At 38.9% G+C, this 26761-nt stretch overlaps 2 protein-coding genes across 9 annotated transcripts; one reads left to right on the forward strand and one right to left on the reverse strand.

Annotated features, from left to right (window-relative positions):
- The first annotated feature begins 5453 nt into the window (after positions 1–5453).
- Positions 5454–16205, forward strand: cnga3a (cyclic nucleotide gated channel subunit alpha 3a). Of its 3 annotated transcripts, XM_022222566.2 has the most exons (8): positions 7680–7801; positions 8416–8505; positions 10478–10651; positions 11364–11423; positions 11907–12113; positions 12232–12333; positions 13602–13708; positions 13808–16205. In XM_022222566.2, the coding sequence occupies exons 1-8, from the start codon at positions 7701–7703 to the stop codon at positions 15202–15204; spliced, it is 2238 nt and encodes a 745-aa protein (XP_022078258.1). In that variant the 5' UTR covers positions 7680–7700; the 3' UTR covers positions 15205–16205. The 3 variants fall into 3 exon arrangements, with proteins under 3 accessions (XP_051803346.1, XP_022078257.1, XP_022078258.1); XM_051947386.1 differs by lacking the exons at positions 11364–11423; positions 11907–12113 and adding an exon at positions 5454–5807 and having other exon boundaries at positions 7677–7801; positions 10523–10651; XM_022222565.2 differs by lacking the exons at positions 11364–11423; positions 11907–12113 and adding an exon at positions 5455–5807 and having other exon boundaries at positions 7677–7801.
- Positions 16206–17266: 1061 nt separating this feature from the next.
- ube3a (ubiquitin protein ligase E3A) lies at positions 17267–26419 on the reverse strand. 6 transcript variants are annotated; one of them, XM_022201962.2, is made up of 11 exons: positions 26149–26417; positions 23810–23855; positions 23262–23530; positions 21992–23187; positions 21748–21892; positions 20330–20535; positions 20003–20167; positions 19156–19311; positions 18993–19066; positions 18764–18907; positions 17267–18303 (listed from the first exon to the last, which is right to left on the reverse strand). In XM_022201962.2, coding segments are annotated over exons 2-11 (2478 nt in total). In that variant the 5' UTR covers positions 23812–23855; positions 26149–26417; the 3' UTR covers positions 17267–18182. The 6 variants fall into 6 exon arrangements, with proteins under 6 accessions (XP_022057654.1, XP_051803342.1, XP_051803341.1 ...); XM_051947382.1 differs by lacking the exon at positions 23810–23855; XM_051947381.1 differs by having other exon boundaries at positions 23262–23855.
- Positions 26420–26761: the final 342 nt, after the last annotated feature.

Here is a 26761-nt window from a genome sequence, read left to right on the forward strand (position 1 = left end):
TGGCTTTTGTAGACCATTATATAATTGTGTGATTTCAGTATTATGGAAATTAGCTTTGTTATTTAATTCTATTTTATTTTAGGAACACTTTATCGTGTAAAAATAATCAATTTATTTTGTGTCATGTTTCATGACCTTGTTTTGTATTGATTGTTCTGCCTTTCTATGTCTTTCATCTTCCTAACTACCCATCAAACTGCATTTGATTTGTTAAAAACAGCTGTATGAATAAAGTTTGATTGATTTATTGATTGACTGATACAGGTGATTAACTGTTTTAGATGATACCGCTTTTGTCATTATCTCTGTGACACAACATGCTGATATTTCAAGGCTTTTTGGGCTTAACATTACGGCTCACTCCTCTGTTCACTCTGAATCCTTGAATCCACCTGACTGACTTTAAAGAATGGATGTGTAACAGAGGAGCTCAGCGTCCAGTCACATGCCACTGAAATCACGTAATTCATGTACGTAAACAAAAGCACCAAAGCAAGCACTTGTGCTGTCGACTGATTGCAAATGGGAACAGAACAGCTGATTACAGCACACATTAAATGACTGCATTATTAGAGGATTATGAAACTGAAATCAAATCAACGGAAAGCCAAACACTCACAATTTTTTTTTTCTTGATTTGTCTGGCAACGGCCCACAAATTTGTCCTTGAGGTTGTTATAGCAACCCTGTGTAAGTGTTTGGCGGAGGATAAATCACGTCCTCTTTTGGGAATAAAACAATGACCACGTTCAAGCAATATTCGGCAGCATCTGATGAGCAGGGAACAACTCATCAGCACAAGAGGACTCACAGACACTTAAACTGCCAAGACACATCTGAGGGCCCACTTATTATGTAGATTGTGCTCTGATTTACATCACAGGCATGTACGGCATGTCCATGAACTGATTTCATCTTGTTTTTTTGCTAAACAGCAAAAAAACAAGATGAATGAAGTCTTCTATACACTACTGCACATCTAAGTCTTTTCTGGCACTTTCCCTTGTTTTTTAATGCTCTGACTTTAAGTACAGCGATTTCACCAAGACAAGAGGCCTGCTCTAACAAACAAGCACATCCAAACACTCTGGATTTCTCGGGACATTTAAAGAATGTGACCATCTGCACAGCGACATTATGCAGCGATGTGTTTGATTTTACACACATCAACCAGACTCATCTACAGAAGAACAAGATGACTTATCTATCAAACCAGGTGATACCATTATATATATCTATATAGTTTATCTCACTAACAAGTATTGCATGTGTACCCACAGCCTGTTATATCTCACTCTGCGCCCCCATTGAGTTTCACGTTATTCAGAAACTACTGTGCCACATCATAGCACAAGCTGACATCAATACACTACTCACTCCTGTTTGAGTAAAGTTTGCTGTATACTTTGGTACCGGGGTGTTTTAGGAAATTATTTTTAGTAATGCTTTTTATCTTGGACCAAGTGCCACAACCGCAGACATCAGTTTTATCTATTAAAACATCTGCAATTCGTATTTTTATTTCAACTTCCCCATTGCACTGCAAAGACCAATATGAACTTTGAACAGAGGATGCACATGCAGGTCCATTCATACTATTATATACGCATAGACCTACTGCACCGAACCCGGAAATATTTCTGAATAGATCTGGTGGATGATTCTTAAATGATGTGACTTTTAACTTTTTACATAATACACGAGCTGGCTGGTTTCCTGGAAAGCATAAATTGTTAATCGTTTTCTGTTGTTCAGCCTTTCATGTTTTGGTTCCCTTTCATCAGCACTGTGTCCAACTGCTGTTCTAAAAGCCAAAAGCACCAAATTGCCGACAGCTTTGCTTTAAACCATCTGGTGAAAACGGGAAACACAGCAGCTGAACAGCCAGATATTTATGTTTAAACCAAAGCAGAGCTCAAAGCACAGTAAATACTTGTAAATGCCAGGTGACCAGAAATATAGTCTCACAAGGCCAGACCGTTCTTCACGTCGCTGACATGACAACAAACCCACATATCATCATGTATAACACTGCCACAGCGAGCATGTTAGTATTTAACTGTAAGCATCACTGGGCTTAAGTTGAGCCTCACATTGCTGCTATCGTGGGCACAGACTCTTGTTTCTTTGTATTAACACAATCTCGTTATCCTGCAGCAGCTCTAAACCTCTGAATCGTTCTCCAGAGTTCAATTTTCAAATGACTGAATGTTGATGCCAACGATATGAATACAAAATGGCAATTCAGCATGATTATTAGGCTAATTGTGCAGTGTTGCTGAGTAGTTCATCCCATCCAAAAAACCCTCTGCTGCTGTCCACTCACTCTGTTCACCTGCGCTCTGATCAACACCACGTTTTGGCCTCACGCCTGGAGGACGGCTTTGGCTTGTTGCCTCATGGTGCTCTGCATCTTCTGCAGATTAACAGCCCTGTTCAAACCTCATCCATGTCTAATTTCCAGCACTTGTTGAGCTTTGTCCAAATACCTGTATGTTGGACATGTGATCATCTTTCTAACTTTTTTTTTCTACTTCTTTCCAGCTCAGAGCGACGATGCTGCCAGCTGCTAACCAGACCTGATTACAGACTCGTCACATCAGTTTGGATTCGGCTCATTGTTGCACGGCTGATGGTTATAAATGAATGGGGGGTCTGATTGACTTGGAAATGCACAGGCAGGCCGACATGCAGGAGACAGCACTCTGGGAAAGGCAGGGTTTAGGATGCAGTAATTACCATGTGCCTTCTGGCAGAGATGTAAAGACGCTTTCAGTAGATCCCTATGCACCTGGATACTAAACCTAATGAGGTTTGTAGCAGGGGAGAGCTGTTGATCAGTCTTTCACAAAAACAGCATTTTATTGTAATATTAAACTGTAAATAAACACTCACTGCATATGTCGTGTATCATGTGTTAGAGTGATAATCTCAGAGTCCAAAGGCTCTTTATTTACACTATAAGCCCCTTGCCTGTATCTGGATTGCCCTAAAGCCCCTCTCAGTGAGAACAATCCTAAAGTCACAGTTAATTCCTTTCACTTTGTGATGACAATACACACACAACAAAACAAACACTTACTGCTTCTTCACCTCTAGTATTCACATATAAATTACAGAAGACAGTTTTCAGTTTGATAATTATTTAAATATGTTTATAAATACAGGCAGTCAGAAATTATGTGATAAAACAGTCCACACTGGACACATCAGTCACATTTAAAATATCAGTCAGCAGGTGTCCGGTGCACAAATTCAGTTTAATATTGATATAAAAGGAAAAATGTTCTACTGCTTTAAGTGAGGGGGCATTAGCTGGCTGAAATAGGTTCTCAAGTCTAAGCTGGGATTAGCAGTGCAGCTCTGCATATTGCCAAAGGATTTCTTTTTTAACCTTATGCCTGTGGGTGATGTGTGGGGCGGCGACACGACGTGCAGAGGCGGGACGATGAGCCTAATGTTGCTTCTGTCTCTAATCACACAAAGTATTGGTCATCAAGTCACTGACGTCCAGAAAATATGACCACTCACATACAGGAGTCTGTTCAACATACAAGAAATGATATTTATAGCTTACAACATAAAGTTTAGAAAATAAAATGCTTTTAAATCAGTTGTTCCCATGCAAAAAAAACACTTGTGTCTAGATGGGAGCTTTTCATGCATTTGAAGATTGTGGTCCCTGTTCATGTTAATTACAACAGGAGCAGAGGAGGCAGCGAAGAGACAAACAAAATGCAAAGTCTGCATGGGAAAGAGGTTGGGGTGGATGGACAGGCCAACAAAACACTGGACCACTGTTTTGTCTCCTGTTTTCAACATTTCTAAACACTATTTTTCTTAACAAAGACCATCCAATAACCTTTGATCCATGGGGCTAGTTGATGGACTTTCCCTTGTGGACCGATTTCTTTGGAAAAGACTTGGTGTGGGTTTATTGTGAAAATTCAGAAGATGTAATGTTGATGTTTGATCCTCAGCACCAGCAGTGTGAAACTCTACTGTTAGCTTAGAAATGGAGCCTGCTACTGTCATTTAAACAGCTTCCAGCACAACACTGACTTCAACACAAACTCTGCATAAACACAGAATAAAAATTAAACTACTGAAGCCTGTATGGCTACTTGGGAAGCAAACAACCTCAGTGGAAATCAGGGTCACACATCGGGTGGGAATTGAAATGGATGGACAAAAGGGATAAGGGAAAGCATTAGCAAAAGAGAGGCGAAGATATCCACACTTTGTTTTTGTGATGAGCCAGCACTGGACAGTCAAATATATAGTCAAACTATAATAACAATGCAGTCTAAATGATCTCATATATCAACATGATGCTCGTTCAGTTTCGTGTAATTACATTTCTTTTGTCCTTTCAACCCATTCATATGATGCTTTTATATACTGGACATATCACAAGAGACATAAGCAGACAACACCATGGCTGAGCTTTTCCACCTTGAAACTACTGATGATAATGGCACTAAAAAACACCGACTTTGATTATCTGGTCTCATAGATAACAAACTTAAGGAAGTAATCCTGTTAGCTTACAGAGTGGGACTTTATCATTCTTCTTTTCTTCAGCATTGGTTTTTGGCTCATACGTGTCCAAAGGAATTACTCCAATATTGCAACTTTTCAGCTTACAGTGTTTGAGCAGAGTCATAGGTGAGCTGGTGTGCTTGAGCTGCAGTGAGTGGGAAGGGGCAGATAGAAAAAGCGGCAGAACATTCATCTGCACATTCTAGATGAAGTAAGAGTGTGCAGCTACATCTAAACAATTTCAGGGCGGAAAGGAATTATTCTCATGGAAAAGAAACTTGAGTTTTCCAGAGAGAGCCTTAAAAAAAAAAAAGCAAAAATGAGTAAAAAATTTCAAGTTGAAGACGATCAGAACAGATTTCTCCTGTGACCCTTTGGAGGTACCTCAGTAAAATGTAGACATTACTTTAACTATTGATGTCATCAGTGGAATCTGCAGATAAATTCCTACTGTTTTAATTTTAGGTTCCTTATCTAAACATTTTCTGTCCACCAATGCTTCTAAAATATAGTGAAGAAGTAGCTGTACTGTCTAAAAAACAAAACAAAACAAGAAAAAACAGCATAATCCCAACAACTGGTGCACCAAAAACTACTGTAAAATAATGCAAATTAGTCATCTCATGTAAAAAAAAAAAAAAAAAAGATAATTTCCCATAACCAGAGCACAGTTTGTTCCCCTAATTTCAAATTTACATATATTGTTAAATAATGTATATTTACATGTGTTATAACTATGAAACTGCCTATAATGTTATAGGTCTTATTGTAATATTATCAAATTGTATTTTTTTTTTAAAAAACCTCGCAAAACTGTTCTCATGTTTTCATTATTTAACATGTAAATTCAGTCTATTTTTTTTTTCATTTTTTACAGTGTACTAATACATTCCAGTTATTTTGTATGGTCATGTGTGGCTCGGGTTGCAGACATACCCTTCTGCTCAAGTTGCAGCAGGTTTTAATGATCAGTGGCTGTGAGCTGTTCTCAGGTCAGCGGTCAGGACTCCTCCTCCTCCTCTGATCTGTCCTCTGTTCTCCGTCTTCACGCTGCAGAGTCTCTGCTGCCAATCATGGACAGCCGGCATCGATATTTTTAGTGACTGTGTTCTGGGACTAAACGACCGGCAATATTTCACCGGAATACAGGAAAGAACAATCTATCAAAACACATTGCATTCCTGTGTCAGAAAATGGGATTAAACCGAAGGAATCAAAGGAATAGTCCTGCTCTGATCTGCTCAGCGTGAAGAGGCTTCCAACAGGTGAGTTACAGACTGACAATCTGCCCGGAGATATCCACACATTTCACATCCAGTTTGTGATGAAATAGAAACAGAATAAATCCAGTTTATAATGACCTCGATTCACGTATCTACTTAAATTAATAGAAATGTACAGTTACAGCAACTATAATGCACAAAAACAACCCTTGTTTTATCAATATAATGTAGATGCATGACAATGTAATTTCTATACTTAAAGGATGATTATTACTGGTCTGATAAAGATCCAACAAAGAGGCCTGTGTGTACAACTAGCATTCAATATCATCATCAGTTTACAGGTTTGCATTGGATTTCTATGTGTGTGTGTATATTGGAGATATCGTAAAGAAAACACAACCTTACCTCAAATCTCACGTCCGAGAACCAGCCTTGAAAGTGAAGAACACATCATATCCAGGAACAGAACAGAATAAACTGAAACTTTAAAGAGAGATTGTGTAATTTGTTAAGGAAATATGAGCAGCATATTCAAATGTCACATGTAAGTATGTGCATACATCTTGTACTTTTTTTTTAGCTACTGTTTAGTTCTGTTATTTATCTTTAGTGTCATGAAAAAGCAACATCTATGATTACTTATACAACCACACAAATATCAACTACATGACAAGTGCTAGGACTTGTAATATGAGAATTCGTGTATTGTTTGTGTGTATTTTATCATCATTACATAAGCAACCACATTGCCCACCATTTGTAAATTCAAACCAATACTTAATTTTAGAGATTTCCAGTTTTTCTATTTAATATGTAGTATTTATACTATTTTAATGGTTACTTGTGTGTGTGAAGCAGCATTGAGGTATGTGCCATAAATGTTTTTTCTAAATTGAGCATAGTCTTAAATATATTATTAAATCATTTTGCTCTAATTAAACCACACAGTGCAGTAATAGGAGTGTTTTTTTGAACAGCTGCAGGTGTGGTGTGAAGATTTCAGTTGTGACTGTTATGCTTAAAAGAAAACCACATAGATTAAAACTGAGTTCTTCACCTTGGGCCGATATAATAATTGTCAATAGCCTTTGCTCAGAAATATGCATTGTCCAGATCAGAAAAAGTGCTGCGTGGTTGTTGGATGATGATGTAACTGCACATTTAGTGCACAGACTCTCTGCTGCCTTTACCTGTCGTCATCCTTCGAGCACTCAGCTTCTTGGCAATTCTCTCAGTGTGAGTTAATTTAGTGGGGGTAGCTGCTTAACTCCCTGGTATTAGCACTAATCTACATGAGTGCACGTGCTACAACCATCGGTGTTCCCCAGAGATCAGGGAGTCATTATTTACCACTACACAATATATATATATATATATATATGTATATGTGTATGTATATGTTTATATACTATATAATTTGAAGATTAATAAACTAATTCAACCTCACTTTCCATGTCACAAGTAAATAATCTTCATTGGATTTAAATGTTCTGAAAACCTAAATTCCATATGCTTTATATCAAAATGTAAAATAGACTTTTTAAAAAATGCTCTTGCTGCAGCAGACCAGGCTGTTTGTCCATGCTGTCACTGCTCTCAGCCACAAACCTTTGTACTCGTTCTTTAAGTGGTGCCCTAATAGACTTAACTTGCTGCATCCACCACAGAATGTACAACCACAGTCCACCTGTAAGCCATAGCTTAGTTATTTTAAAAGCCAGCTGATGCTTCACAGAGAAAGGCCACTGATCCTGTTTAGTGTTTAAGAACGTAATCAGGATATATTTTTAGGCGCCACTCTCAGACAGAGAAGAGTGGCGTTCAGTAAACACATCAACAACTTTCATGAGTCAACTTGTCGTATTGATTTCAAGCTGATACGATAATGTTTGTTCCTGTGTGCTGCAGGCCGGCAGAGCCAGACACGACGAGATGGCGAAAGTCGGCAGTGAAAAGTCCTTTTCGGCCAGACAGCGACTGTCTACCAACACGTCAGACGATGAGCTCGCTGTCATTGAAAATGGGGACAGCAGGTTCGATATTTCCATCATTAGTCGAGGGATTTTTCTCCCACATCATTGCATTGTTGACTACGTCCTTCAAAGTCCCTCTCTGGTTGTTGGGTAAACCCCTAAAAAATCAGCTCTGTAAATCAAACTTATGAATTTGGAAGTGTGTTCCATGAAAATAATCTGTTGCTGTCTTAGAACGGCTTAGATGTAACTCTACACCCACTTCTCTTCGCTCACTACAGCTCAAGTACACCAGCTCTCTTACAACTCTGCTCAAACACTTAAAACTACACTACGCTACACAACGGCATGATATTGGAATGATTCAGCTATAGATGTTGGGAAAGGAAACAGATTCCAAAGAAGAATGATGATACAGAAAAACCACATCCAGCAAGCTGACAAACAGTTCCTTTGGCTTGTTACGTATAACCGCTTATTTCACCCATGATATGTCTTCTACCATATGAAAAACCTTGTATGGACATGTTAACAAGGTAAACAAAGAAAATATTTTCATCAGAGGGGGTCTTTTGTCGCTGATATTTTGTGTACGACTGACACTGAAATGAATCATGTGGAAGTTCATTGCTTGATCTTGTCAATAACGTTATTCCTCACCTGCTGTCTTCCAGATCACACTCTATTTGTGAAGGCAACTCTGAGAGAGCTCTGTCTTCAGGGTCGCACAGAGATTCATTAACAGGTGCTGGGGCAATGGCCAGGTAAACCTCAGTAGTTGTACTTTCTTAGTAGTAGTAAGTTCTTGGTAGGTGTTTACCCCAGGAGTGGAGCTGAGGGTGTACTGAGGTGACCAAAACCTTCACACAACCAATAGTGAGGCTTGTTAGAGGGAGAGCCTGTAAGGACTTATAGAACTGAAGTTAATCCAGTATCTGCTAATTTTCTGGCAGAACTTTTTGCAGAATCATATCTGTACAGTTGTTGTTCCCACACAGATGTATTTTAACAGCTCTACGACTCTACATGCAACCAGGTACTCCTGACCAACCAGACAATGTTTGCACTCATCTTGTTGCAATCCAAAGATTTAACATTCATTGGAAAGTGTAGTCAGTCTATAATGTGTCTATTTTTATAGGCAAACAAATAATCTACACAAGTTTTTATTAGTTAAAGAGTGCTTGATTCAGGTTTAGCTGTCAAATTGAAGCTCTTCTATTGACTCTTGAAGACATGGGAGCATCATAAATACTTCTACATCCTATAAGCATCAATTAAAAAAAACTTTAGCAATTGTTGCAGTTTTTTTATTCAATTGAGGGTTAAATAAAAAGTTTATTATACTGTATATGAGTTCCCATGTACTTCTGCATGGCATTCTTAGTTGCAGAAGCTCTGAATAACTAAAAGTAATAAGAGTGGCCAAAAAAAATCACTATTTAGTTTAGCAGGGCAGCTTGCTCTGAAGGCAGCATCAGCGGGACACCTCTTGCACTTTTTGCAACTTACTGGAAAAAAAATGTTTTCAAAGCCAAGCCTGCTGAAACTGGCTGACTCCACCACTGATTTACCAGTAAGAAAGTAACTGGACAGCTTTGAATGCATTTTCTGAGTGCATCCTCTTTAACTAGTTACATTAGTTACTATTAAAAAATATACCAGTGGTTGTCAACCTTTTTGCATTGTTACTCCTTTTCAGAAATGCAAATACAGGTTTAATTTCTCCCGTTTCCTCTTATACGAATCATCTCATGAGCCCTCAGACTTATGTTGTGACCCTCTGAGCTGGTCTGGTTCCTAAATCAACACCCACTAATAGTTAAACTGTCTAAGCCAAGTAGTGCCTGTGTTTGCTTGTACATTAATCACACGCTGTATCTAAAAGATGGACATTACCTCGAAGTGCCGTAAACATGCATCCTCTCTAACAGCCAGCAGGAGGCGACTCCTCTGGTTCCAAAAAAGAAGTCAGATTGTACAAAAGTCCGAGAGAAAATGAACCTATTTGTCGCTTGACTTCTTGACTCAGTAAACATTTTCTGAATTAGCTTATAGTCTTGATGGCTAGTTTCAAGATTTTTTGAATACAGCATGATGTTCATTTTGTAAATTTTGGTCCCATTTAGAGTAAAATAAACAGAGGTTTTCATTAGGGTGGGGCGACATTGTGAATGACAGATCAATGCCATAATGGTGCATGTGTGGCATTAAATTCTCTGTTAGAACCACCCCTCGCTCATTATGTTTGATTCCAAAAGACCAAGATGGTGATGACATGTTTCCAAACTTGAAGCATCAAAACAATTCACAAACCAACGAGTGATGTCATTTTGGCTACATCCATCTTTTATATACAGTCTATGGTAACCCCTTTGTAAAGATGCAATTACAAATGTGTTTATTTCCTCTCACAAAACTTCTCCCATGACCCTCTAGTTCATGTTTTGACTCTTTGAGGTGACCCAAACCCTAGGTTGAGAATCACAGATAGATAAACTCTTAATTAGCTAGAAGCATCAGTATCTAATAAAGTAAGATTATACATCTGTTTCTGCAGAATGTACACTTTTAATGCTTTAAGCACATTTCGGTGATAATCCTCTTTATGCGTACTTAAGTGTATAGTCTGAACTCCTCTGCTGGTATTTATATGTGCAGTTGACATGACTAGTAGTCCCTTTCTAGCCTAGACAGGTATTACTTGTGCTGTTTTTACCTCCACTGACCCTCTAGGCTGTCTTACTTCTTCTTCATGCTGCGAACCTGGGCGTCTCACAGAATGAACCCCGAAGAAGAACGGCACGACTCTTTCCTCGAGCGCTTCAGAGGCCCCGAGCTCAAAGACATGCCCTGTCGAGAGAGTAACGCCCAGTCTGTGGGCCATGACGACACACTCCGCAAGAGAAAGTAAGCAGCTGCCAGTGTGTTAATGTTGAGGTTTCTGGAGTCACAGCAACTGTGTGGCTTCTTCTGTTTGAACAAATTCCAACAAACTCACTAAACTGGACAATTAACATGAACTACAAGAATATGAACCACATCCTGTCATCTTTAAGGCATCAAACAGGGCTCAAAAGACCTAGAAATCCAAGTCACAACACAATGAAAGTTAGCCTCTATACATTCACTAGTGTGACATATCGCCTGTTGGCTCCCACACACCTGCACTGTTAGATCACGGGAAAGATAAATTAGATCAGAACTACAATTATTTGCGCTAATTATTTGTCTTCATTATCATTCTTATTAAAGTTTCCTAATTTATGTGCCTGCAACTTCTAATTTTCTCTATTGGCTATAAAGTATTTAAGGCCTTCATACCTCATTATGTACAAAAAAAAAAAAAGGTCAAATATTGAAAACAAATAATAGCACTCTGCTGAGCCACTAAGAACCAAATGTGGGCTTCCTTCCCCCCCAAATCAAAAGCAGTCGTAAGAATTTTTGCAAACCTGCAAGTTTCACATGCGTCACTAAAATATAATTTTTTAGGAAGAGAAAAAAAGTTGAATTTTTAAAATGGACTAACCTATTTTTGGATATTTAACATGTTAGAAGAGATGGATGAGAATTCCCTGAGGGTTCACGATGAAAAAATGTTTCCCTTTTCTTTCCAAAGTCTTGCCAGTAAGTGGCCTCTAGCTACTTACAATATGAATAACTGCAACAACACAGACGAGTAAGTGTGAGCATATCTTCCAGAAAACATTTTTTTTAGAAGTAGCAGTTTTCTATCATTGTGGACACTATTCTAGCATCTTTTCTTGCAGCTAATGCTGTGCATAGCATAGCTAGTAGCACTAAAACAACCTTGAAACCATGTTGTCCAATTCCCTCATCCTCGTTTCCTCCTGTAATAGAAAAAAACTGTCCCTTTTTTCTCGTGAAGGTTTTTTGTTGCAAGTACTGATGTGGGTTGTACTGAATAAATCTTCAGATGGAAACTGTAAAAACATATTGTGGTGTTTAACTAACTGGCATTCTTAAAAGGTAAACTTACTTGTAGTATGATGCCATCTGCTGGACAAGCGTATGACCTGCACCAGATCTTCCAACAAAGCCCTTCAGGTAGTCTGTTAGCCCTCAGACAGTCCCTCATAGACCACCTCCGGCCTGTATCCACAACTATATGTTAAAAAACAACTAAACTTGTGATCCGTAGTAAAAAGGAGGAGATTAAAAAAGATGACAAAAAGGAGGAGGAGAAAAAAGACGAAAAGAAGAATGAGGAAGAGAAGAAGGATGGGGACAATAAGGAAGACGAAAAGAAGGACGAGAAGAAGGACGAGAAAAAAGATGAGAAGAAAGATGAGAAGAAAGACGATAAGAAAGATGATAAGAAAGATGATAAAAAGAAAGAGGAACCCCCGTAAGTATTCCATTAGGTGCACTAAGTGTACTACAGCTACAGAAAGGGTGTCTCTCTTTTCTGTTTGTGTAAAATTAACAAAAACCTTGCAGCAATATTAACTGTAAGTTGTTTCCAGGAAAGAAATCTGGATTATGGATCCAGCCACAGACCAGTACTACAGATGGCTGTCTGTCATCGCCGGCCCAGTGTTTTATAACCTGATGATGATTGTAACAAGGTAATGACCAGATCACCTATTAAAGCTGTAATGCACACTGGTTTTTGTGCCGTAAACTAAACAATACGGCTGAACTATGAACACAAAAATGCTGGTATTACACTGATTATACTTACCGTACTAGATCCTTAATGACATTCTTCCTTGAACAGATCCGTTTCACACTCATGTGTGAGGCTTCTTATTTTAGATATCTGCAATTTACATTGCAGATATCTGCACCTGATATAGGACTAGCTGTAATTCCATTTTCATATATCTGTAGTTTAACTCTGATTAGTCATAATTCTAGTCCAAGAAGTCTTTAACTCGCCTCATCTCAAGGTATCTACATTGTCCTTTTTCAATATCCTAAATTAAGTATGAACCAGTCAGAGTCTTAAAGATATCACTAGAATTCAGACTAGTCAAAATGCAATTACAGATATCCTGAATTAAAGTTCGATTGATAAAATCACACTGCAGATATCTGTTGTCATGTCAGGAGCCACAACAAGTAGGAGGAAGATTGCTTTTCAAGTTTACAACGACACTGTAACCACATGACAAGCAGCTTTACCACCATGTCAGAGCAGTCTGAGTCTGAAGTTCTGGGTAATTTGGACTACAATTCTTAAATGTACAAAGATCTTGTTTTCCACATATTCCTTGCTATTAATCTCTTTCCATTTCCATACCACAGCAGCTGCCATTGCCTCCGTTAACACTGTTCAAATGCTTTGCAGGACCAATATCCAATGGGAAACCACACATAAGCAACATCATGAACAACAATTCAGACTAGTCATAATGATAACATTTTGTTATATATGTACATTCAGTTTTATTATTTAATGCTGATATTTTATTACTTACTGCTTGTTGTCGTGCACCGTCCAGTGGTAGCTATTTATACTTTCGTCATGCCATGTGTGATGACAATAAAGCTATTCTATTCTATTCGACAAATCTCCAACTATTATTTTGCCGAGTCATAACTAAATAAATAATAATCTCTAAAATAATCTCTAACTATTGCTTTGGCTAGTCAGAATAAAATTATAGTTATCTGGAGTAGAACTACTGACAAGTCACAGCTTTTTTATGACTAGTCAAAATGACATTGCTGATATGTTGTATTGTTCATTCTGAACAGAATTCTGCACACCTACAAAATATTTAAATGGCTTGCCATAGGTGGATGAAATTGGGCTCAGAGATGGAGGCAAACTTACGTTTTAATAATCACTCAGTAAGGTGCTGACAGATTTTTTCTTCCTATCTTCTAGGGCCTGCTTTAATGAACTACAGGACTCGTATACAAAACTCTGGTTAGTCCTGGACTACACCTCAGACGTCATCTACTATGCTGACACATTCGTCAGGTCAAGAACAGGTTGGATTCTTTAAAATGTTTTGTGAAAGAATTTGTCTGTACATCATTTTGTGTCCATTTTAGTTTTGAGATTTGGCTGATTTTATGTTTGTCCTTCAGGTTACCTGGAACAAGGTCTGCTGGTAAAAGAAGCCAAAAAACTGAGAGATAAATACAAAACAACATCTCAGTTCAAGTATGATATGATTTCAATGATACCCACTGATCTTTTGTTCCTGAAATACGGATACAACAACCCAGAGTTCAGATTCAACCGTTTGTGCAAGATTTCGAGGCTTTTTGAGTTCTTTGAGCGGACTGAAACCAGAACCAGCTTCCCAAACATGTTTCGTATCAGTAATCTCGTACTTTATATCCTTATCATTATCCACTGGAATGCTTGTCTGTTCTTTGCCATTTCAAAAACCATTGGTTTTGGGTCGGACACTTGGGTATACCCCAATATCAGCCATCCAGAGCACGGACGCTTGTCGAGAAAGTACATCTACTCCCTATACTGGTCTACGCTGACCCTCACCACCATCGGAGAGACCCCTCCACCAGTCAGAGATATTGAATTCCTCTTTGTCATTGCCGACTTCCTTACTGGTGTGTTGATTTTTGCTAGTATCGTCGGTAACGTTGGTGCCATGATCTCCAACATGAATGCCTCCCGTGCTGAGTTCCAGGCAAAGATTGATTCCATAAAGCAGTACATGCAGTTCCGAAAGGTCACCAAAGACCTTGAGGCCAGGGTCATCAAGTGGTTTGATTACCTGTGGACAGAGAAGAAGACCTGCGACGAGAAGGAAGTTTTGAAAAACCTCCCAGACAAGCTCAAGGCAGAGATTGCCATCAACGTCCACTTGGATACGCTGAAGAAAGTGCGAATTTTCCAGGATTGTGAAGCCGGTCTGTTGATTGAATTGGTGCTCAAGCTGCAGCCACAAGTGTTCAGCCCTGGAGATTACATCTGCAAGAAGGGGGACATCGGCAGAGAGATGTACATCATCAAGGAGGGGAAGTTAGCGGTGGTGGCCGATGATGGTGTCACTCAATTTGTGGTGCTCAGTGATGGTGCATACTTTGGGGAAATCAGTATCTTAGGTATCAAGGGCAGTAAAGCAGGTAACAGAAGAACGGCCAACATCAGAAGCGTTGGTTACTCCGATCTCTTTGCTCTGTCCAAAGACGACTTGATGGAAGCTCTTACTGAATATCCTGAGGCAAAGAAGGCGCTGGAGGAGAAGGGCAAAGCCATCCTGATGAAAGACAACCTTATCGACGAGGCCATTGCAAATGCCGGCGCCGACCCCAAAGACATGGAGGAGAAGATTGTCAAACTGCAGAGCAACCTGGACAACATGCAAGTTAAATTTGCCCAGCTGATGGTGGAGTTCACCTCCAACCAGACGAGGATGAAGCAGAGAGTGACCAGCATGGAGGCCAAAGTGAAATCCCTTAAGCCAGAGGACCTCACTGAGGTGATGGCCGACAAGGACAAAAAAGTTCAGTAATACGACGGACACCCGAGAACTTTACAGGAAAAAAAAAAAAGAATTAAACTTTTTAAAGGCCCATGTTTATATCTATTTATACATCATGTTTATTATCATCATAATGTGTCAAATTGTGTACAGTATATGAATAATTTGTTTATTTGTGTGTATGCTCTGACTGACAGCTAATTTCATGTCATAAAACTACTTATGTATGTATGCAAAAAAAATGGCTTTTTCTAGCCTTAGAATAATGTTTATTTTCCTGATCAGTATTGACCAAGCGTAAACTAACCGTGACGTCACCCATTGGTTTCAACGACGAGAAAATGAAGCCCGTATTTTGCTACTTCCTGGTCGCCATTTTGGATTTTTTGGAGCCAGTGACGTAAAAAGCGTCATCAAACAGACTGGACCGGAGAGCAACTAGGGGCAGGATTGGCTGAGGACTCTCTTATCCCGCCCACATTTTACCGCAGAGGCTTCTGTTGCTGTCTATCAAGTATAGCCACGCCCCCTGGCTCCGCCAACTTTAACGATTTATTTAAAATTCAGTATTGATTTATTTTAAGATCGGCCACCTGATCTCTCATTTTGACCATGAAAACTAACGGGAAAAAAATCCTGAGCTGTAGAACATCAGTCTATCAAATTTTATTTTTTCCAAAAATGAATTGGGGTCTATGGAGCAAAAGCTTTTTGGAGCCAGCCCAAGCGGACGGCGTGATATTGCAAGTTTTTGACACTTCCGGGTTGGCTTCAATTCTGGAGCCAGATGCTACGTCCACTATATATACAGTCTATGGTATTGACATTTTCACAGAGAAATACAACACTATCTGTGAAGTACTGAGTACAATTCGTACACAAAAATACAACTGCATTTCCCATCTGATAACGTATAAGACTGTACATAATAAGCTAAAATGCCAGTCCTGTTTCTAAGTTACTGTCAGCATACATTATCAGTTGTACATCTTCTATGTAAAATAAAGATTAAAATGTTGTCTAAACCGTCATGCTGTGGATGAATGCAAAGAATCCTGTTCGTTGAGATAAGCTGAGAATTGCAGTAATTTCAGGTTATTATACCTGATGTAACCTATTTTTTTGGCCACTTGAGGGCAGCAGAAACAAACTTTTAACACAATTTTGACATATTATGTTCTTGTAAACAGCTGCAGATTTACATTTATCTACAAAACTGCCTACTATTCCACGCTTAATGGTACCTTACCTGGTAGTCTTTCATTACACAGAGAACACCTGATGCTGACGCTGATGACTTTAGAAAACTGCATCACTATATGTGTCAGAAAAATTGTCATTAGATATTTTCCCCAAATCATGAAGTGCTTGTCAGACTCACATTTCAGATGTTGTGACTTCAAGTGATCTTACATTGTAGGAAAAAACAGACTAGAAATAAAGCAGGAAAACTGGAAAAAGATTTTTGGATCAAATCTTAGTTTTTTTCTTTCCTCCCACATTAATCATCTGCTTCATCTGCTGCCTCTGTATATAAAACTCCATATAAAGTAGTTAAAAATAACTCCACCTGCAATATCTACAACAATAATATGCATGTGACACACTGATGTTTCACTATTAATAACCTAATGATGTCGTATATAAAAATATATCCATCAGAGGAACCAAACCAGGACTTTGCTTTTATACTTCACATTTTGCTCTGAATTTTATTACTTAAATGAGATTTTTTTTTGACACAAGGCTTTTACTTATAATGGAGTACTTTTACATTGCTGCATTGGCACTTTCACTTACATAAAAGATCTGAAAACTTTTTGTTGTTGAGCAATGCAGTGTGTTTTCAGGACGCTTTGCAGAAAAAAAGTTGCCCATTGCAGCAGTAAAATTGTCAAAAAGGGTGAAGTTGTAGTCCCAAAATCAAAACAATGCATTGAAAATCAATTCAAAGCTGACAGGAGGAACTGTCATCATGTGATAAATCTGTGAGTTTGTCCATGTGATTGATCAATATCCTAAAAAAATTTGATTGTAGCAGCTTTAAGTTTTCTATATTTCACAAGTCCTCTAATGAGCATTTAGGACAAAGTTTGTAGATTACTGTTCTTTTATTTTGCATAATAGTAGATTTACAGAAGAGTTTCACATTATCTGCACATTCTTTATGTACCTGAGATATTTGGCCAAATAAAACATTTCATGTGACTTTTTTCTTCATATAGGCATTGCACATTTGGCGACTGCACTTATAAGTGTGCGATCAAAAACTCTTAGCAAATAAGCCAAGAGAAGAGAAATACTTTTTTCAGGATGTGAAAGTCTGAACCGAGCAGCCAGTGACTACATTCTGAAACCCTGTCAGCAATCACACGACAAACACTATTAATTTCATATGCAATACAAGAGGCACGACAAAATTAAAACTGTTAGAATACAACCATAAAATCAACTCAGTGTCAGCGGACAGTTTGTTGTCACACTCACTCGAAATACTTTAAATATAAGCTTTAGGGTATTTGTATTAGCAGTAATATAAAAGGCTTCACCTTAACATACTACAATGACAACCGTAGCCAAAGAGCACCATTATGAGCAGAGCACTCTAGTGGGAAAAGAGCCTGAGGACTGAATACTGCTACATTTTCAAGACTGCAAACACATGAGAAAACTAAATAAATATACTGTATGTGCTGTGTATAAGTGCACTTTCACAGTTTCACAAACCAAACATTACTTATGTCTGCTCAGAAAACAAAACACATGTGAAAAAAACAACAATTTAAGTGAAGTTTTAAATTCTTTGGAGAATCTAATGTAAATGAAAGTGGCTCTAAATGGAAGTGAGGCCTCAGCGTGAAAGGCCAATGAATGGTGGCTGCAGGAGTTTGGTTAGGCACAAAGTTATTGCAGCATTTTCTTTGTTCATGGCGTTTCCCTATGTGTTTTTGTGATACTCCCTTTTTTTTTTTGTTCAAACGCAGTCCAAAAATTTTCCTTTGGATCTGTCACAGCATCCCAAAGCCTTTGGCGTAAGTGATGGCCTTGAGGAGTCTCTCCTTCAGTTTCTCCTTGGTGGAGTATTCAGGGAGCAGCAGTGCGTTAAAGCAGGTGTGAGAGGTTGGTAGTCTGCAGGAAAAGTAAGACAAGTGGACAAACTGGAGGTGAGACCAGTGTTTTTGAGCATCAACAGAGAAGTCTGAGTCTAGATCTGATCTGAACAAAGCACAAAACCGTCAGTTGTGGGTATATTTTCACAGAAGCACAGATTCTGAAGATGTGCTGAGAATACCTCAGACATGGAAGTGCCTTCTTTTTCACTCTGCGTCTTTCTTTACTCTCAAATACAGATTATGAACTTATACAACCACTGAATCTATTGTGGGCGATGTAATTAAATCCATATATGTTTAATTATATTTTCATTTGTGTTTCCCCGTGTTTCCCTTTTGTAAATAAAGAAGTTTCCACCATAAACAGATACAGAAAAAGCACAGGTTGGTACATAAAATTTACCAGATTGCAGGAAATTGTTTCTTCAGGCATGCTGGGTGGTGAAATTCAAATGGGTCAAATGACTTCTCCATACCTGTCTGTGTCAGAGCCGTTCTTGGCGATGATCATCTTTAATTTTCCAAGCCCTCCAACCGGCGCTCTGTCCGTGCCGGTGGTAAACTGAAGAAAAAACCTCTTCTGCTCCTCTCCAAATGAGTGAATAGTTTCCCAGAAGTCTCTGTGTGCAGAAAAAAAAGAAACTCCCTCATAAAATCTGTTTGAACCTCCTCCAGCCTGAAACATTTATAGACATCATCACTTACTTGATAATTTGACTGTCTTTGCTATAACCACCATCGTATTCTGTTGTCTTTTCAAGTGCTTCAAAGTCAAGTTTCTGTGGAACGACAACAGATTGTACTGCCATTAATAAAACTCTGGTCACAATTAAGTAATAAAAATCTGAATTACGATGTGTTTTCTCACCCTGCTTCCACAGATAAGCAGCTCTACTTCCTCTGGTCTGAATAAATATTTCAGCGGGGACTCATTTGTGACCATTAGGAAACCTTTTTTGAAGGCTCTGAATTGTCTCTCCACGCTGGTGTTCAGGATGTAGTCAACATACAGATCCACAAACTCCTGTGAATTATAGACGTAAAAAGCAACAAAAAGATCTTTTAAATGCGCCAGAAAGCATTTTCTCATTAACTTTTTATTGATATTCACAGTGTGTATTTGTGTTTTTAGATAAGCAGACCTACAGAATGCAGTGTTGAGGAAATGGCAGTTGTGTTGCATAATTTTTATATAGATCACGTTCCGGATGTTGTTCTTGTGAAATGTACATTTCAGTCAAAAGAGGAACAAGGACAAAGTTCGTAGCTTCTACAGACTATGCTGCACTGATTTTCTGCACGACAAAGCCATAACACAGTGACTACACATTCGATTAAAATTGAGTTAAGAACAAAATCTATAATATATTAAATATACATATTAGGTCATGTGCAGCATTTTCCAACCTCAGGGCCTCTTTTACTGAGAGTTTCTGTAGCTTCTGACCTGTTTAAGTGGCCATACTTAAACGCTACAGGAGTTTATAAAGCAAGACAATGGGACTTCCTCATAGGAAGGATTTTTTCTGCCTTATATGGTTTTTATGACAAGAAACTTGCGGGAAACACTTCATGAAGACTTCGCCCTATAATTAACATGACTGAGCCACTTTGAATCCCTTACTGCTTTTCTAACTTCTACTGCTATGTGCAACTTTTTTAGCATCATCATTTTCCACAACATTAATCACAGTCAGCTGGTTATCCAGACTCACCTGCCTGTTCTCAATAGTAACAGGGATCTGGTCTCCCTGATCCTTCAAGTCATACAATACAGGGTTTCCAAAAAGGTCTGTGTGTGATATCTGGAAGGTAAGCATCATGTCTTCCTTCACATTGCCGGTATATTCAAGCAGTCCCTTCAGACTTTGGTAGAGAAACTGCAAAAGGTAAAACATTTGCTGTCAAATCTACAGTGAATCTACAGTTAAAGAAATTTAAATTTAACTAAAAAAGGCTGCATAATTGCATAAGTTATTTTTGGAAATAAAACAGATCTATAGTGTTGCACAGTGTATTAACTTTGGAGAAAGTTACTATACTGGATGTGAGTCTGACAGGTCCAAGTAGGTCCCTTTCTTTCCCATGAGTTTCCTGTAGACAACCATCGGGAAATGGACGTCAAGGATGCAGTTGTTGTAAATAGCGAGTCCCAGGACAATTCCAATGAGAGTGTACTGTGCTTCATTTTCCAGCGAGGACGAATTGAACCAGAAAAGCTTGGTTTCATCATCATAGGTGAACATTCCTGTTTCGAAAGTCAGAAATAGAGAGAGAACACATAAGGAAAAGGAATTACTTACATGACTTCTGTTGTGATTGAAAAGTTCTGGGTCTAGTTGTGCTGCATACGTACAGAGCGCAACAGAGTTAAGAACCATGTGACACCGTGCAAACAACAGCGCACCAGTAACAGTACAGTGATTGTACACAGTTTTTAGCCAAAACTACACAACCATCGCTCTCCTCTTGCCCTAATCACCAAATTTACATCTATATGACTTCAAATTGTGAAATTCAAGCTGATGCATCTCTGTTGGGACACAGTTTTGGAGATTCCACGCTCACTGCACATCTGCTTAACTTGCTCACATAAAGGGACTTCTAGGCAGTGTCTAACAGAAGCACTGGGAGAGTTGTTCACTGGACAAGAAGACTACAGCAATGGGGATTGTGGCCAAAATAAATGGGGATACCATTCTCTGTACAGTAAATGAAGTTACAGCCATTAGCTTAGCTCAACACAAAGCTTAGAATACTGAGAAAACACCTAGTTTGCCTCAGTTGAAAAGTAAAAAAAAAATCTGACCCATTAAAACTCACTAAAGACTTATTTGTTTAGCTTCCACAAGGAATCCAGTAGTATGAACACTTCTAGGTTGGAGGAGGTTGTCAGAAAACAAGCTGAAATCAGCAAGTCTCTGCATTTGACCAGCAGGAACAAGTTCAGCACTAAACCTCCCAGAAAACCACAGCTTGATGTTTGTACAGTTCAGTTTTCACTAAAGATATGATGACTGTTTGCTAAGCTAAGCTAACCATGTTCTAGCAGACATAAAAGTGGTATCAGGCTTCTCATCTAAGACTCAAGAAAGCAATTGAACACCATTTTCAAAATATTGGAATATTCAGGGTTACACAGGAACCACATGTTGATGCATTTAGCACAATCCAGTATGCAAACTACTACACCATATTACACAAGAGAAAAAGATTTTGTGTGTTCCTATAGTATTAAAAAGCAGGATGTCCTACTACATGCAGCTGGATTTCATAGTACACAGGCCAGCATTCTTTTCTGTCCATTCTGACCCACAATCCTCTGTGCATTTTCATCACAGACTCTGGCATTCAAAGTTTAAGGTGCATTATTGTGACAAAGTGGTATGTGCCAATTGTATGCATACTCCATGAGAGTACCGCTGTAGTAAGCACTGAAAGTAAAGAGGAAGTGTCTAACCTATGTCAGGGTTGAAAATTTCCTCCAAAACCAACTGAAAGAACTCCTTTGAAACTCCTCCTTCGTCAACACCTTGCTCCCCTTCAAACTCAACAAACAGCTGCTTCTTCAGGTCTGACGGGTTCTCCATGGAAATCATCTCCAGCTGCAACACAAGATGGGACCTCAATTATTTCACAAACACCCTGGGATTGGTGCCTTGATGTGATATCCCCAACACATGAAACAGCTACACAGGACTCACTCTGACGAGGGCATCGTCAATGATGTGGTCTCTGCGAACTTTGAGCTTCAGATATGGGTTTGGCTGTTGCCCCTGCACCATGCTGTAAAGGGCTGTGAGGCGCCGCTCGCTGTACATCCTGATCCTGTTGTCGTAGTAAAGCCCTTGGTTCTTGGTGATGACACTGAGGATGAAGGGGCAGCTCTGGAAAGAAAATTTAGTTTCGGCGTTGACCTTGAAGAAGGTGAAATCTTTGTCCATCTCGACTACATCGTTCAGTGACTCATTGACAAAGTCCTCAAAGGGGATGATGGGGCGTATACTATCTACAGTTCGGATGCCCAGTTCCTTCTCTAGAGGGTCGACCCGAGGGCCCTTCTTATAGAGCCGCTCTTCACCCAGCAACTCATGCAGCGTTAGCTCATCAGAATCCGAGTCTTCCTCGTCCTCCTCGTTGTGCTCTACATCCACATCACCTGCCAGGATACTTGCATAGAAGATGATCTTCAAACACTGGGTTGCAGCCACCACCGTCTCGTCATCATTTACCAGGTTTTCAGCATCGTATTCATTGCTAACAACTGTGAATGTGATGAGCTGCTGGAAGGTTTCCATCATACGGCGGATGTGCGGGAGGCCGTACATTGACCAGAGCTTCGACAGCCTGGCGAGCGCAGTTACCGGCAGTTTGCTCATTGCCTTGCAGAACTGCGGTAACGCCACTTCGAGGTACTCAGGGCTGTGCAGGTTACTGTTCTCCATGACAATGATGAAGATATTCAGGTAATCTGGGTTTCCTTCATACACGTCAAGATATTCCAGGTCAAGTTCCACATTTGGAGTGAGATAAATGAGCGCATTTACGAGGGATGCCTCCACCTGGTCGATGGACAGGAGTCTGTCGTAGACTCTCCTCACAGCCGGGATGTCCACCGCAACTTCACAGGCGCTCAACGCGTCATTCAACGCATCATCTGGCAAAGTCGCTGCAGAGGCGGCGCCCGTCTTCTCCAAGGTTTGATCATTCTGTTTCTCCCCATCTTTTGGTTTGCAAGAGTTTTCAGTGGCGTTTGGTTCATCCTTCTTGAAACTCTTCATCAGGGCTTCAGCGTTGGAGAAAACCCTGCCGATGACACGGACGAGAGCAGAATAATCCCCTTCCTCCTCACAGAAATTCAGGATCATACAGATGTTGTTCTCAGTGAGGTAATGGACGTCTGCAATGAAACAAAAAAACTGGAATAAGAACTGGCTCATCGTCCAAAAGAGTCAAGAGTCATCGTTACTGCACCTGAGAAGTCGTCCTTGGTGTCTTTATCGCTCATCGTACTATCCAGCAGAGAACTTCCGTCTGCGCTGGACTTGAAGGAGGGGTAATAATCACAGAGTTTGGCATTAATCTTAAACAGCTCAAGCGCTTTGGCAGCTGCTGAATTGCTATCCAAAGGTTGAAAATCGCGACATGATGCGCAAAACTCATTCGTGCAGTTGCCATTTCCACAGCCTTCAGTTAACTGCCGAAAGTAGCGCTCAATTAGATGCTTTGCGGTCGCTCTGTTCCTGTGCAAGACATTTAAACAGGAAGTCAGATTGATGGATTCACATCGTCCATAGTTAGAAAACAAGCATAGACACATACTTGCAAGGCAAATAAGATATATACAATGAACAGAACAGGATATTTAACAAGAATTATTACAAATGTTCTAAAAGGCTGAGACATGGACCATAGAAGAAATGAATGAAAAATGAAGAGGTGCAACTCTGAATAAAAATATTAGTTGAACTAATTGCGTCTGTATTAGTTTTGCTACTAAACGGGCAAATAAAGTGACTTACATTCGGCTGGATTCAGATGCCGTTCTGCAGGCCGGTGGACAGTCCTCTGAAAGGACAGTAGTTTGACATCTTATTTGCTGTAAGTGTACAGCTCAGGCTATCATGATTTTTGGGTGGACTGGAGGTTTGTCTCTCAACTGTCACCAATATGTTTGCTCAAAGGAAGTTATTGGATATGTTTGGTTTTCCATGCACATGTAATTCTTTAGGATCTTAACCTTAATTTTTTAATTTGCCAAGTAAACTTGTTAGGATATATAATATTGAGGCTCTTAAGCTTAACGTTTAAATCAGTCGGGTTAGCTTGTATTATTCAGGACCTAAAAAAGGACTTGCTTGGAAATGTTCCCCTTTTATTGTGTTTCAACATTGGTCACTTTGATTTGGCTTTTGTGCAGAAATTTACCCCCACAGAAAAATTTCATGTTTAAGTGAAAACGGATGTCCACAAACTCTGACATCGCGAAAGCTCAATTTTGGTCTCATCAGACCAAAAGATCTTCTTCCAGTTGCCTTTAGAGGTTTCCAGGTGACTTCTGGTGAACTCTAGTCAAGATTTAATACAAGCTTTTTTTTACTCTGTCAAGGAATGTGGCGGAGTTATGTGACGATAGCCGTACGTTTGCCCGTCTGTTTGTCTTTCAGTGTGCAACATTACTCAAAAACAGAATAACGGATTTGGGTGAAATTTTCAGGGAAGGTCAAAAATGACACAAGGACCACCTCAGCAGATTTTGGCAGTGAAGCGGCTTATAGTCTGGATTTTGTTAAAGATTTCTGTACCATATTCCTTCAATTTTGTAATGACAGACTCAATTCAAGCTCAGTTAAATTGACCTTGATTGAATGCTGAAAAATACAAGTTCCAAAGAGGTTGAGTACTTTTTATATGAAGTGTACATGATATTCCTGTATAATAATACTTGTGTTTAAATTAAACACAATTCAAAATTGAAAAGTTGTACAAGCTCCAAGGTGAATGAGTACTTTTCATAGGCAATGCACACAAATTCCATGTTATTAACCTGAATATTTAAATTACTCTGGCAAATCTGCACAAGTATTAATACTGTTGAAGACACTTCCTTGATCTAATAAGACCAAATCTTTCTGGCTGTCAGACTTTGCATTAATCTGTTTTCACTTTGACATGAAAGAATTTTGTTTTGTAAGTTGTAGTCAAAAAAGACAAACTTAACTCACTATGTCTCAGTGTTGAAGAGGAATTAAAGTTCCAAGGGGGTAAATATTTTATTTAGTGTTGCGTGTTTTTTTAATCTTTAACATCTACATTTTTGGGGGGTAAATTCACTTATTTATTAATATTGTAGAGTCAACTGGAACAAGATTCTTTGTTCTGATGAGACCAAATGTGAGATTTTTGACTCTAGAAATCTGTATTCAATATCAGTTTGACATGAAAGAGTCTTTTTGTTGTAAACTTTTGTTAAGCCAAATTAAACTGACAATGATTCAATGTTAAAAATCAATAAACATTCCAAGTTCCAATACTTTTCATAGGCACTGTATATTACTTTCTTATGTCTTAATTTTAATATTTAAATTATTACAAGTTTTAAAATTGTAGAATCAACTGGAAGACACTTCTTTGCTCCAATTAGATCGGCTGATTTTGCAGATGTTTTTAATTTCACAAAATGTATTTCCTTTTTTTTATTCTTGTAAAAACAAAAGCCAAACTAATAAGACCATGAACCAAGGTTGAAAAGCAATAAATGTTCTAAGGAGTGTGAATATTTTCCAAAAGCACTATCATTTTCTTGATTCAAAGGAAGGGATGTTCAAACTTTTAATAGGCACTCTGTATGATTTTCTCGCATTTTAACTGAAAGATTTGAATTACTCAACTATGTTTGCATAGTTATTAATATTGTTGAGACTAACAATGTAGGTTTATACTACCATCTTATCCAATTTAATCGGGTAAATTTTTTTATATCATTTTGTAGGGTCTTAATCGTTAATAATTTGACTTTGTGGTCTTTTTTCTGTACTTTGACTCAATAGCTGTTGTTTTGAATAAGCTGTATGAATAAAGTTGACTTGATTTCAATCATTATGATACAGGAAAACTTCTCACACACATTAAACAAGCAGACTATGATAAGAAACGTTCGGATTTTTTCATGCACCACTGCATTCAACCGGCTTTAATTATAAATACATGACAACATCAACATGATCCTGCAGAAACAGAGACACTTTTAATTAGCCAGCCTAAGCTAGCTTCATTTAAACCCACTAAACATGCGGACAGAGTTAGTGCAGCAGTGTTGGTCAGTGTGTCTGTGTGTTGTGGGTCAGTTTCTTCTACTGACCTGTGAGCTGAAGGATCGTCCTGTCTTTCTGTCCGTCAGTGACACTGCAAAAAATCTCTGTAGGCACTCCGACCTGCGCCGCTTTACGTCGCTCCGCCCGAAAACAAACACTTCAAATTTATTTAAACACAACTAAACCAGGCCGGAGAGCGACCACAGAGGGATGCAGAGACACGTTTTGTTGGCTAAGTCAGAGAGAAATTTCCTCCTCTGTCATCTTGTAAACAAGAGCGCCATGTATCCCGGCATGCACCGCGGCTGTCAAACCTCATTCCCCCTCCTCCTCCACAGAAACACACACGTGCTCAACTGCTTCACACCCATTTAAGTTTTCAGATTTTATTATTTCAGCATCGGATACCCTATTTTTACATTTTCATATTATTTCTATACCCAAAGTGGCTTATTGAGATCATTTACTTACCTTCATGTTATCTTGAGTGTCAAAATTGACCTGATTTACAGTTTGAAACTACAACAGTAAAATATGTTTTCACAGTGAAACTTATGATGCTTACTTTTCCAACATTTTGGGAACTCTTTGAGCATTTTTTGGTGGAGAAAAAGAAATGGTAAAAATGTTTCTTAAGAACGTTCGCAATTGGTTGATTTT

This window comes from Acanthochromis polyacanthus, chromosome 4 (genome assembly GCF_021347895.1).
Source record: "Acanthochromis polyacanthus isolate Apoly-LR-REF ecotype Palm Island chromosome 4, KAUST_Apoly_ChrSc, whole genome shotgun sequence".
In the NCBI taxonomy this organism is placed as follows: domain Eukaryota; kingdom Metazoa; phylum Chordata; class Actinopteri; family Pomacentridae; genus Acanthochromis; species Acanthochromis polyacanthus.

What these genes read in the sequence shown, in the direction of transcription:
- cnga3a (XM_022222566.2), top strand. Translation starts at nt 7,701, where the DNA reads ATGGCGAAAGTCGGCAGTGAAAAGTCCTTTTCGGCCAGACAGCGACTG. An exon ending in GGTGCTGGGGCAATGGCCAG is followed by an intron (nt 8,506 to 10,477) that starts GTAAACCTCAGT and finishes CTGACCCTCTAG; the next exon opens with GCTGTCTTACTTCTTCTTCA. An exon ending in GACACACTCCGCAAGAGAAA is followed by an intron (nt 10,652 to 11,363) that starts GTAAGCAGCTGC and finishes TTCTTTCCAAAG; the next exon opens with TCTTGCCAGTAAGTGGCCTC.
- ube3a (XM_051947381.1), bottom strand. Translation starts at nt 23,607, where the DNA reads ATGTGTCTATGCTTGTTTTCTAACTATGGACGATGTGAATCCATCAAT. An exon ending in TTACTATTGAGAACAGGCAG is followed by an intron (nt 19,312 to 20,002) that starts GTGAGTCTGGAT and finishes TATAATTCACAG; the next exon opens with GAGTTTGTGGATCTGTATGT. An exon ending in AAAGACAGTCAAATTATCAA is followed by an intron (nt 18,908 to 18,992) that starts GTAAGTGATGAT and finishes TTCTGCACACAG; the next exon opens with AGACTTCTGGGAAACTATTC.